Source organism: Anser anser (genome assembly GCF_964211835.1).
Source record: "Anser anser genome assembly, chromosome: 1".
NCBI classification, from domain to species: Eukaryota; Metazoa; Chordata; class Aves; order Anseriformes; family Anatidae; genus Anser; species Anser anser.
The window spans coordinates 158,653,786-158,667,809 of NC_139720.1; the positions used below are offsets into that span (position 1 = coordinate 158,653,786).

At 35.8% G+C, this 14,024-nt stretch overlaps 1 protein-coding gene across 6 annotated transcripts in view; it reads right to left on the reverse strand.

The window, feature by feature from the left end:
- Positions 1–14,024, reverse strand: part of GPC5 (glypican 5) — a 778,624-nt gene that overhangs the window by 33,776 nt on the left and 730,824 nt on the right. The window contains exon 8 of one of the 6 annotated variants that reach the window (XM_083837012.1): positions 6,799–6,876. The exons of the other annotated variants lie outside the window; for them this stretch is intronic. Within the exon in view, the coding sequence (XP_083693138.1) occupies positions 6,848–6,876 (29 nt within the window). The 3' untranslated portion in view covers positions 6,799–6,847. The remainder of the gene's footprint in view (positions 1–6,798; positions 6,877–14,024) is intronic. 6 annotated transcript variants of the gene reach the window in all.

A 14,024-nucleotide genomic window follows, 5' to 3' on the forward strand; every position in this document is an offset into this window, starting at 1 on the left:
ACTTCCATTCACAAGCTGGAAAGCAGTATGAAACAGATAACATTGCTAATAGTCTTTTTGGATATGGCCATCCTGTTTTGGCGGGTAAGAGTTTTTAAATTATCCACATCACTTGGCTTCAGTGTTATAAAACCGTCCTATATAGAATTAGTTTACTGGTATAGACAAAGCCATGTTATCCAGCCAAATAGTTTTTTTATTTTGAATTCTCATAGTACTTTTGTTTGTTTGTTTGTTTTCTCTCTGCTTAAATTCCAACAGTTATAAATGACAACTACTCCATGTGATGATAAGTAATATTACCTGTCCTGCATAAATAATCAATTGCCTATACAGTTTACCATGAAAATGATTCTAGAGTTTTCATTGTTAACAAACTAATCCAATTTTACTTTTACTAAAAAAGCATGCTTAGAAAACAAAAACAACAAAACAAACAAACAAACAAACAAAAAACAACAAGGAAGAGTATATTTGCTTGTACAGTCTGTCAGACATGTAAGATGAGTATGAAGAGTCCTAAAGACAGATGAGAGATTAGATTTGGGATTCAGAAGTTCCTTTATAGCACTTAGAATAAGCCTACTCTATTATGTGTCTTTTGTAACAGTCTAATGTAAACTTTTACAAGGTAAAAACTGGTGATACCGATCTGCTTGAAAAAATTGTACCCAGTTTGAATATCTCTGTAATAGTAACAGAAAGCATGGACTGGACATTCTGTGCAAGCCACAGAAATTGGACAAGAACCTTCTTCAAAAACCAGCAAGGACTAATTTCTTATAGCTATTCAACTGAGTCACTTACTGTAGAAGAAAAAAATCTAATAACAGGTTTAAAAATGCACAACAAAACCTCCCCCACTAGTATAACAGAGTTTAGTCATCTAAATGCTTTTTAAAATCTAGCTACACACTCAAGGTGGAATAAAAGAAAATTAAATAAAATTAAAAGGACATTCTTTACAACCAGAATCTTCTCATTATAATCATCATCGTCATCATCATCATCATCCATGTTTACCATTGCTTTCTTAGTGTAGCGTGAAAGTAATACAAAGTCTTCCCCCCAAAAAAAAGTAGCAAAGGCATAAATCTCAGGACAGAATCATAGACTCATAGACCTCATAGAATCATAGACTCATAGACTTGAATCATAGAATCATAGAATAGTTTGGGTGGGAAGAGACTTTAAAGATCATCCAGTTCCTATCCCCCTGACACGACAACAGACACCTTCCTGGTCCACTAGACCAGGTTGCTCAAAGCCCCATCCAACCTGGCTTTAAACACTTCCAGGGATGGGGCATCCACAGCTTGTCCGGGCAACCTTTTACAGGTGGTGACCCTCTGAGTAAAGAATTGCTTCCTGATGTCTAATCTAAATCCACCTTCTTTTAGGTTAAATACATTCCCCCTTGTCCTGTCATTGTACTCCCTAATAAATAGCCCATCCCCATCTTTCCTGTAGGCTTCCTTTAGGTACTGGAAAGTTGCTATAAGTTGCTATAAGGTCTCTCCGGAGCCTTCTCTTCTCCAGGCTGAACAACCTCAACTCCTTCAACCTGTCTTTCTAGGTTCCCCTTGATCATGTTTGTGGCCCTCCTCTGGACTTGTTCTAATAGGTCCGTGTCCTTCTTGTGCTGGATGCTCCAGAACTGAACACAGTAATCCAGGTAGGGTTTCACAAGAGCAGAGTGGAGGGGGAGAATCATCTCCCTCAACCTTCCGCTGTTCACTCTTCTTTTGATACAGCCCAGGATACAGTTGGCTTTCTGGGCTGCAAGAACACATTGCCAGCTCATATTCAGTTTTGTCTACCAGTACCACCAAGTTCTTTTCCACAGGACTGCTCTCTATCCACTTGTTGCCCAGATTGAATTCATGTTTGGGATTGCCCTGACCCAGGTTCAGGACATTGCACTTGGCTAATCCCAGTACAGACCCCTGAGTGACACCACTAGTTACTGGTCTCTACCTGGATATAGTTGACCTCTTTGAATGCGACCATCCAGTCAATTCCTTAGTCACTGAGTCGTCCATCTATCAAATCTGTCACTCCATTTTATGGACAAGAATGTTTTGCCAGACAGTATCAAATGTATTGCATGAGTCCAGATAGACGTTATCAGATGTGTCATGTATAGGTGAATAGACTACTTGAAAAGAGGGAAACCCAAGTTCAAAAATCTGCCCAAAGTACAACAGGGACTTGAATCCCTGCATTCATCAGCCCATACAAAAACCCCAGGTTTTTTTATTCTTATTTCTGTAGGTTATTTTTGTTGTTGTTGTTGTTGTTTTTGTTTTGTTTTGTTTTATTTTTCCTTCAAATTTCTGTCTTTCTTCCAACATAGCATGAATCTAAAAATCATCAGTAATACAGTTTCCATCGTGGTTTCATTTACAACAATAGCCTTTCCCATGAAAAATAGCTTTATCACAACCAAAACAACACAAAAAATCTTAAATCACTTTTCTTAGAACGTAATAGATATGGTACGACATAATCTCTCATTAGTGAAATAAAAGTATTTCCATGGACTATCATGCTGCAACAAACAGAATGTCGAGTGAGAAATATATTCAACATCAGTCATGAGAAAATCTTATTCCAAAGTAGATGACCTATTTATTACACTTTGATATAATTTTTCTCTGAAAAATTTTGGTACAAAATACTAACTAGCATAGATCTCTAAGGAATTATGAATAATTTCTTTCTGCCTTTTCATTGGACACACTAACACTGCCTGCCTACCTACGTACCTACCTTACTACCTGTTTGTATTTATGTATATATGCACATGTATATATATGCCACTTACTTGGTATGTTTCATTTGGTTATGACTTTAAACAACACATCATTTCCAAAATTTGTAAGGCAGGTTTCATCTGAAAAAATATTTTGCTCATAATATTATACTTCCCTTTAATTCTTTCTTAAAAAAAAAAAAAAAAAATGTGTACAAGAACTTGAATGCAATGACACTGTTCTCACTGCAACTTTTCACATAATCAATCAGGCTGGAACAAAATATAAAAATATAAAATATAAATGATGATTTATGGAGTTTGAACTAGAGGCATCCAAAGGACAAAAAGCATAGTAGACCTGCGCAAAACCTGGCAAGTGTGATTTTCTGAGTTTTAAACTTTGTTTTTCCCCCTTACTTATATGGTTTTAAAGTTCAGCAATCGCTTTAAGTTTTTGAACTATCTGAAAGAATTTTTTTAACAGCTGCATGAGACTATGTACCTGGGTTCATTTCATTTAGATTTACAGGCCAGATTTTTTATTTGTTTTTGAGTCTTTTTGTTTGTTTGTTCTATGAAATTCAATGTTTTGTTTTCAAACGTGCTCCTTTAAAGAGGCTGAAATAATATTTTTCTAAGTTTGAATTTTTTACAAAAGATGCACAGGCTCCAAAAAAATTTAAATTATGCCCAAAAGTAAGCCCATCTGTTAACCAAAATTGAGTTTTAGATGATATCCAGTTTAATTTCAAATGTTTTTCTATCTTTAATATGTGTGATTATAACGATGATTTTATTGACATAAATAATCTAGTAGAATAAAAATATAAAAGCAAAGCAGGATTGTAGAGAACACTAGCAGTTTGGACATCATTTCAGAAAAGCACTTAAAAGGAAAGTAACTTAATCAAGAGAGACAGTAGACTACGTGAGACACTGTAGAAGACTGTCTCAAAAAGCAAAAGATCCCAAGAGAGTTAGAATTTGGCAGGAGTATAAAGCCTCAAAAATCAAGTGAATGGAAGTTGGCCAGGAATGAACGAGTATTTTGAGGCAACTAAGTTGTTTGGAAGGCTGTGACTGAACCTGAAAGATGTGCTTCAAACTTTACCAAAACTTCTCTCTGTGATATTATAGATTGGTCATTAGTATGAAATCCTAGTAGCTGGAGAGGACACTAAATAGTAAGACAGTCTACAAAATCATGATTAATTGAATAAAAAATATTTTTTCTCTCTTGTTAATAAAATAATAGAAGGCAAAGAAATTAAGTTAACAATAGTTAGATGTGTGACACAGTAAGACAAAACAAGTAAGATGAAACAAACAAACAAAAAGGGAAGTATGTTTTCACAAAACACACATGAGCTGTATGGAACTCCTTGCTACAAGATGTTGTAGACTTGATATTGTGTTACTGGAGTTCAAGAAACAGGTAAAGCTGCTGCAGGAAAACCCAGCCAGAACTATTAAATACAAAAGGCTCAACTTATTTACTTAAACATTTGGTGTTTTTTTATTTTTACTTTTTATTTAAGCATTTAGTGTTATTTCTGATACCTTAGAAACCTGCAAGTGACCAGTAAACCGGAAAGGGACAAAAAAAATCCTTTCTTTCTTGATCAGAGTTGGTGAGATAAACTTGAGTACTTCAAATGAGAATAGGCATTTGTGCTTAAGCATCTGAACACAAGATGTTTATTTTAGCATGAATTGCATCTCCCTTGAGGTTCTATTGACAGTCTTGACTAGACAGTTCATTAACTACATGCAAGTCCATTAACTATAATTAAAGCTTAGACATCTAGCTCACATCTAAACAGTTGCATGGAGACATCTAAATGCTATCGTATTAATGTTTCACTAAATACCAAAAGCAACTACTTCTAGCTCAAGAAATGGGTGAGTTGCTGACCCACCAGAACTGGGACAATATGCCAGGAAATGATCAATAATCATCGCATTCTTGCTGTGTTTGTAAATAACTAACTAAAGCAGCTACCATTAGCCAGTGAATACAGATAATACACAAAATAGATGAAACTGATGTACCTTGAACCATCCCAGCATAAGAGCATAGATGTCTTTATGTTGTTCTCTGGGAACAATGTGTTGTGTATTCATTTGAAGTTCAGATGAAATCAGTAAAGAAAAGTTGTTAAACGTGAGCTGTATGAAAAGTAACTGTTCCTGAAAGGATTGGAGCCTTGTTAAAATTATAAATAAATAAATAAATAATAAATAAAACTACTTGTTGCAGGTCATGGCATTGATTTGTTTGATCTGTTTTATTTGAAGGCATAAACACATGCAAAATATCAGGGACCTACTAAGTCTACATTTCCTAAACAACTTATATTCCCCATTTCTCCCCATTCTGCCATTGCATCATTTGCATCATTGCATCTCAGTACTGCAAACCTTGGTGTCTTTACCTTTGAGCTATTTCCAATATTTCTTTACATGTTCTCTAGATCTCCATTTATAACAACAATTTGCACAAACCGAGAGCAATAGGTTTTATCAGTGCCATCTTGGTAATGGTTAGTTCTGGCATGGTTTTAATCCACTTCTCCAGAGGGAGCCTAGGAGTCATTTGACAAAGAGAATGCACCAGGGGGTGTTCTCAATAGGCAGAGTATATAATACTTTTTTTCTTCTTGGAGAGGAGGAGTCCAGCCATATGACTTTAAAGTGTCCTAACATTCATCATGTCTTATTTACTCACACAGATGTAACTGGGTTTTGCTGTTTGTTGTTGTTGTTTTTCCCCAGAAATTATTTAACCCACTTCTCAAGCAAAGTTGCAAGCTACCCTGGGGTACCAAAACGTATTGCAGATTTATTATTCTTTTCTCTCTATCTGTTATCTTTGCACTTTCTATGTGCTTATTCTCACATTAATGTTTTAAGTACCCTCTACATCTGATCCTGCTATGAGCTTCAGGTGGTTAGGTCAATCTCAGTGCTCATATAAAACCCCACTGTGTTTTCTGTGAAGCAACTAGTTCAAATGTAGATGCTATGAATTCTGTTACAGTAATCCTCTCTCCCCACAAGGAGAGATGGTTTTTAATAACAGCTACATCATGAAGCAGTGGTACAAAGACAAGGTACTTCCAGTAAATAATGCATGGAATTTCAGAAATGTGTGCACCAAGAAAAGTTATAGCTTTATCTCTAGAAGTAAAAAGAACAAATTCTTTAGGGAAAAAAAAATAATAAAAAACATCTTTTTATTCTTTTCTCATAAATTGTCTAACCCACTGACATCCACTGGAATGGAGATGAAACTAGTCAATGCAGTTACTGGGTTGCAATGCCATTATGTACACTGGGTTCCAGGTACTAGTATGCATGTCACAGTAATAAATCTGATCATTAATCTGTTGAGAAGACTGAGATTTTCCTTGGATACTTATGGTTGTGCAATTATCATGGCCATATGTGACAGTAATAAAGAAAGCTTTGCTCTTCCAAAAAGTTTTAAGGGACAAAGAATGAATTAAAATTTTTAAAAAATGTCATAATAGAACTAACTTCTCAGACTGCTACTAAGAACACAGTCATAAGCCACATGTTGTTCACTCCAGAAACTTGGGAATTTGTGATAGGAAGATGTAAGTGTATTTAAATTCACACTAAGGAACCTATAATGTAATCATTTCATTTCTGTATAAATTGTTTTTCAAAAGTTCCCAGCTATATATCTAATAGTTCCTGTTGCCTTCTGAGTCTTAAAGGAGAAATGTTAACAGGGTCTGTGACTGACCCTGCACAATAAGTGATTTGAACTGTATCTTATATGATTGAATATAGCAAACACTTCAGAAAGTGCTGTACACTAAGCAAACCACAATCATTTTTGTTCTGTTTTTTCCAATACTTATTTAAACTAGATGTACTTTTTAATCCATCAAAGTCTACAAGCCCTTGTTATAAAAATAAAACAAAATACAGCAAAGCAAAACAAAACAAAACAACCTTCCCAAGCAGATATGACTGTGAAATAATAAGATAGAAAGTTGTGATGGTTTTACCTCGCTGGGCAGCTGAACTCCACCAAAACTGCTTTCTCACTCCCCCTCCTTAGAAGAAGAGGGGAAAAAGAAAGTATGCTGGAAAGAAAAACAAATAAACAAATGAACAAAAACCTCATGGGTTGAGATAAATATAATTTAATTAAAGGGAAAAGGAAGAGGGGAAAATACAAAACAAAACAAAACAAACTAACTAAACCAAACCAACCAAAAACAAACAAACAAACAAAAAGGTTGGATGGAAGCACAGAGAGAGAGAGAGAGAAGAAATTACTCTCTAATTCCCATCAAAGAGCAATGTTCAGCCATGTCCCAGGAAGCAGGGCCTCAATAGCGATTGTTTGGAAGAATGGAAATGGTCATAACAAGAGCCCCCCCCTCCTTCCCCTTTCCCACATTTTATTGCTGAGTGTGACATCATGGCATGGAATATACTTTTGGTTGGTTTAGGTCAGCTGCCCTGGTGATGCCCACCCCCAGCCTACAGGTTCTTGGGGGGTGGAGGGTTGGAGGGAGTCCTGATGCTGTGCCAGCACTGCTCAGCTGCAAACACAACACTGGTGTGACACCAATGCCGTTCTAGCTACAAGTGCAGAGCACAACACTGTATGGGCAGGGAAAGTTAACTCCATCCCAGCCAGACCCCGTACAAGAGTCTTAGTGAACTGTAAGTTGACCTTTATTTACACTACTAGAAAAACAATTTTCTTTGAGAAATTCTGCAGTCTGACTAATTAAGTGCCCAATTAGATCCACTGGGAACTTTGCTTACTTTTGCTTTCAAAGAATCAAACACATTTAAAGAGACTTCTTCCTTCTTGAAAGTCATATTATGGAAAAAAAAAAAATAAAAGAGAAACAGTGTAGAAAAGTAGCTGAATAATATTTCCTCTAGACAGTATCAAGTCCAAGATAAAATAACAGAAATTCTACGGTTAAGAAATATTGCTCTTAACACTCAGTTGTATTATTGGCATAGCTGATAGTTTACAATACACGGTTGTTCTTTGCTCTTAAAAATAAGTGAGTTCCCTTTAAATAATGATGTCTACTGATTTAATTCCATTATGTACTGGTTCCTGGTAAAGTACCACCTATTAAGTTAACAGAGGAATTACGTGCAATGAACTGGAGAAGAATTACATAGAAAATAAGAATCTTTAAAATGAAAACCTAAAATAGGAAGCTAAGCAAGGCTTAGCAGAATATATGCAAAATCATTTTGATTTTCACTGAAAAATATAAATTGGTAAAATACAAAAAATTACAGATGAAACTTCATTAGTGTATCTAGTCATGGGTTAGTTTACATAAAAATCTAGATGTTAATCATAGTAAGATTTTTGAGACTAAAGTAAGCAGTCAAAACTGAGGGCATGTATGTATGAGCCAAATTAATTTTGAGGGATGTAAATTTATTGTTCTTTGATATGTTTGAGATATATTTAAATAGTTGGAATGTCCCAGATTTAAAAATTCAATTACTTAACTTACTAAAGGAGGAAAGACCTAATTGTAGATTGTACAGCACATTATTTTTTCTGTTTGCTGTACTGATTGTACTATTTAGTGTGTGGAATTAAAACATTTTGAAAGATTAACAGCCTGAACCTCTTTCATCAGGCAGAACTGTCCGAAAATAAGCATGTGCACAATGTATAAAGTATTTAGAACTTGTTTAAATTGAATTCTTTCCAAAAAGTTACAAATATGAATTTTTATAAATATATACTTCATAAAGCATTGTACAATTATCATCTCACATCAGATGCAATAAGAGTCCTTCTTCATCCTTCCTCAGTATATATCAATAGTAATCACAGAATGCACAGACATATGGTCACATGCCATTAGAAGGAATTCTGTGTTACACATTTGGTTTCACTGGAAACTTTTTCAGTGATATGTAAGATTACTTTGATTACAACCTCAGTGAAAAACAATAATCTTTCTGATCGTTTGTTTTTCAGAATGAGAAGAGTAATTGCTTCTGGAATATTATTTCACACACTGTGTCACCACTGGACAATTAAGCATAATATTAAGGTAAATACTTTCCTTCTGACAAAGAACTTCTAATCAATCCACCTATTTATTTATTTATTTTTATTTTATTTTTTAGCAAAAGAAGACTGGGGCCATAATATACAAATCTTTTCTTTGATTTACTATTTTTACAGAAAACAAGGTTTACAGAATCTTTGAGGATGTGTCCATGCAAATAAATAAAAGCTTCCCCTTTGAGAAGAGGGAGTGAGAGAGTGGCTGTGGTGGACCTTGGCTGCCCACCCATGTAAAATCACTACAATAACCCATCAGAAAAACTCAATATACCAAATAAGCAGAAACATACAACAGGCAGCAAAACGGTCTAGGATTTAGGGAAGCCAAAGTAAGCAAGATTCTCTGGCAGCCGCCCAACCCAGAATAGCTGCTGATTACTAAAATATGTTGAAGATCTGCCCACAAATCAATTTGGTCACCAATCAATGAAAAACACACAGATATGACAGAGACTTGTCCATTGTCCTTTGTGTTGCACAGACCACAGGGCAGACCACTTGGACCATGTGAGAGTGTGAGTGAATTAAATCTCTGAGAAAATTAATGCAAAAAATCAATTTATTTACACAATTTGTAGGGAAACAGGTCATCTTCCTCTGCTAGAAGACCTTGATTCAAGTCAAAAGACTTTGATTTTGACTGCACTAATTTAACTAATTTAACCATAATTCCTCTGTGATTTACCTTAACATATTTGAAGACTGTTACTACAGCATTCTCCAGGCTTTTATTCTCCAACTCTGCAGCTCAAATATTTTCATTTTTTTTCTCATAGGACATGTTTTCCAGAGCTTGTTGCTTCCTTTTGTGCAATATTAAATACATCCATAACTTGTCTGGCCTATGCCCATTCCTAAAATCTCACCACATTTGCTTTAGAATGGTGCATGATCAGACAAGCTACCTGAATGACTGGTCTCAGAAGATAGTGGCTGATGGGTCATTCTCTACCTGAAGGCCAATAACAAGTGTAGTGCTGCAGAGACCTTGCTTTGAGCAGGAGATTCAACTATAGATCCATTCCAGTCTGAGTTATCCTCTGTTTCTTTGGCTCAGTGCTCGAAGAAAAAAATTAGAAAGGAAGAAGGAAAGAGGTAAAAACTCTTACATGCCTTTGTGGTTTATATGTCACAACAGATAAACTGTTCCTTCACAATGTTGTAATAAATGTAGGCAAACGTTTATTCAGCAACCCATAATAACTCTGAGGTCCTTTTCTGCAGAACCTGTTTTTTCCTATTTTGCATCTGTATCACAGTTTGTTCCCTCCTAAGTATAATCCTTTCTTTTGACTTAGTTATATTTTACTTACTCATATTACTACAATGAATCTTTATTATTATTATTTATTATTATTATTAATATTATTATATAAATATATAACAATAACAATAATAACTATTATTATTGTTATTATTATTATTATTATTATTATTATTATTATTATTATTATTATTTTATCTTATCTTCCAAACTATTTGCAGACCTAGAGTTTCATAACATCTGAAAGTTTAACAAAAATCTTTTTTATTCTACTGTCATGAGTGAAAAATGCTACCAAGCCTTGGATATACTTCTGTGATACCACACAATAAATGTTTTTTCAGTCTGATAATAAGCCACAGTTAATTCTTTCCTACAATATTTTTCCAACAGTTTTTAACCATGTTGCAATTGTTTAATCTGGACAGTATTTCTTTTGACTGTTTATAAAACTGTCATGTGATAACTTCCAAACCTTTCTAAAACACAGTTATAACAACACTATAAAAATATAACAACAAAAATAAAGATGTAACAACACTACTCTCCCTTCATCTACACCTTTTATTAAAATGTAATGGATGTTTAGTTGAAGGCCTCTGTTTGCTTCCCATAATGTTGCCAATTACACAGTAACAGAGTTCAGTATTTCTGGAAATTCACGTTTCCTGAAGGTATTTAATAGAACTTAAATTTCACGACTATTTGATAAAGTAAAAATTAAATGAAAGTGTCTGACTCTTTGAATTAAAAGCAATTTAGCAGTATGGAGTGCTGAAACCAGTTTAATTCGCTTCATATATTCAGTTTCTGCTTGCAACTAACTGGATTTTTCTCTATAAAATACTTTCAATTTAACATTATATTGTGTGAATCTATGCTGAGATGTAATTCAAAATAACTCATGCTTTTGCTATATTGTGTGCTTTTCTCTGTAGTGAAAAAGTTTGGTTTTGCAGAATACTGAGGGTAATTTGCATTGACACTAGGTTGATATTAACATCCTAAGGACAAATTACCATTTATATTAAAGACACTCTATGGAAAGCAAAAATACGAAAGGCAGACTTCCCATAAACTCATTTCACTTCATCATCTTGGCCCTCCAAAGTCCCAGGCCCTCCAAAGGCCCTCCAAAAACTTCCTTCTATTACAGTAAATTGTGAATTATTTTATCCTGCAGTACAATGTCATATTCTATCAATGATATGATCCTATGTATCATTTTTTTCCAGCTACATTAATATTACTGAAGGTTCAAAGACATCGCGTCATAACACTTGATGTTCATTTACACCATTAGTTTCAGTGACATTTTGTGCTGAAAAGCAGCTAGAAGGAAGAGTAGAAGTATGCTTTCTGTCTTTTACTTAATTATTCACACAACACTGCAGGTAATATCAGTAAGAACATAAAAAGGGAAGCCAGTTGCAACTCATAGCAAAATTTTGCTGAAACAAATTCATACTCTTTAAAGAAGAAGAACAAAAAAGATACTGGAAAGCTAGGTAGTCAGTATACGAGCCATGGGTAAACTGCATCATCATTGATGCAGCTGTGCTTCAGAGACACTTTTCTATGTTTTTTTTTTCTTTTTCATTCTTTCTTTATAGAAATGTGAATTGAATGCTTTCAAAAAGACTTTATGAGCAAGACCACCACCACAGAAAGAACGGAATGAAGAAGATGCAGTTGTGGCTGGTGATATCCTACCCTGTGTGATAACACAGGACTTCCCAGATTTGGTATGGGGACTAGACTTTTCAGTAATGGAAAAAAAGTGAGAAGCCTCACCCTAGCATAAGATTTTTTTAGAGTAATGCTAGGGGTACAAAATGCTGCTGGTACAAATACCAAAAATAATGGCTTGTTTGGGGAGAATGTTAAAAAATATGGAAAGAAGAGTTTAATTTTTCTTCCTGTTTTCTATCTGTTTCTATTTTAGAGTTGGCAAACATAGAACTACAAGGGTTTTTTTGTGTGTTTTTTTGTTTGGTTGGTTGGTTTTTGTTTGTTTGTTTTTTGATTCAAAGAGCGTAAATGCTTCTGTGTTCGGTTCCTGCTAAATAAAAGTGAGCCTACAAGTAAGGAAAAATATGTTCTTTTCAAATTATTTTCAATGAATGGATATGTTATGCTCTGCTAGAGAGAGAATCATAGAATCATAGAACCCTGAGTTGGAAAGGACCCATAAGGATCTTCAAGTCCAACTCCTGGCTCCACAGAGGTCTACCCAACAATTCAGACCATATGACTAAGAGCACAGTCCATATGCTTCTTAAATTACAACAGGCTTGGTGCCATGACTACGTCCCTGGGGAGCCTGTTCCAGTTGCAACAACCCTCTCAGTGAAGAACCTCTTCTTGACATGCAGCCACATCCTCCCCTGTCGCAGCTTGACACCATTCCCTCAGGTCCTATCACTGGTCACTAAAGGAACAGATCGGTGCATGCCCCTCCACTCCCCTTCATGAGGAAGCTGTAGACCACGATAAGGTCACCCCTCAGCCTCCTCTTTTCCAGGCTGAACAGCCGCTCCTCATACGTCTTCCCCTTTAGGCCCTTTACCATCTTAGTAGCCCTAGGTTGAGAGGTTAATGCTTGTCCCGGGGAGTGCAGTCTCACAGTGCAGGAAACATGAATCTGAACAGAGTGGGTAACAAGGGCACAGGTACCTGTCAGAGTGCATTTTTTCTGGTATCTGTGGGCATTTTTCATTTTGCAGCTCATAGAATGACAGAATATCCTGAATAGGAACGGACCTACAAGGATCATCGAGTCCAACTCCTGACTCCTCACAGGAACACCCAAAACCCAGATGATTTGTCTGAGAGCATCATCCAAACACTTCTGGAACTCCAACAGTCTTGGTGCTGTGACCACTTCCCTGAGGAACCTGTTCCAGTGCCCAACCAATCTCTCAGTGAAGTACCCTTTCCTCAGTATTCACAAATCGCAGGGTGCTGATGCCCATAGAAATTCAGTTAATGATGGGTGTTATTAAAAATCTCACTGGTAGAGACAATGATATACTCAATAAACAAAGGGAGAGTTACCATTAAAACTCTGTTCTCATTTAAAGTAAAACAAGAGAAAGAAAAACAAACAAAGAGCTAGAGATACAAATCTATTTTGTACTGTTCAGTTTCCTTATTAACAAGAAAAAAAAAAAAAGGAGAATGCTGTCATATTATCTTTGTTAGGACCAGCTGCAGCAGATGTAAGAATTTGATAGAGTAACTTGGAGATAATCAGTCAGGACCATTAAAACATTTCTGTATTTCTGATGCACTGGAAACCCTCTTAAATCTGTGTCAAGACCTTAAACCAGATCCATCCACCCAGTGGTCAGGCCCTTCCATGCATTTCTTTCTGTAGGAGCCTCATTCACCTTTAAAGTTCACCAGCAGATGCAGACCTGAGATCTCTTTAATATCTTCTTGCCCCATACCACAGGGAAAGTAAGTTTCATGGTAGAAAAACACTAATGTTGTGACACTATGTAGCATCATACAGAGCTTTCAGTGACTGCTTTTAAGTTCAGGCTTGAGTTTTCAGAGTCAGCTAGTGCAATACACTTCTGTCCAGGCAACATTTAAAGACAGAGCATTAGCTGGTCCACCGTATACCTCAATGTCCTTATCAAAAGGTAGTTGACTCACAGATGATGTGAAACTGACCCAAAAGTTAAGTTTGATTTGAGCTTAAGTAAATCACAGAATCACAGAATTGTAGGGTTTGAAAGGAACCTCAGGAGATCATCGGGTCCAACCTCCCTGCCAAAGCAGGTTCCCTAGAGCAAATTGCCAGGTAGGCATTCAGGCGGGTCTTGAATATCTCCAGAGAAGGAGACTCCACAACCTCCCTGGGCAGCCTATTCCAGTGCTCTGTCAACCTC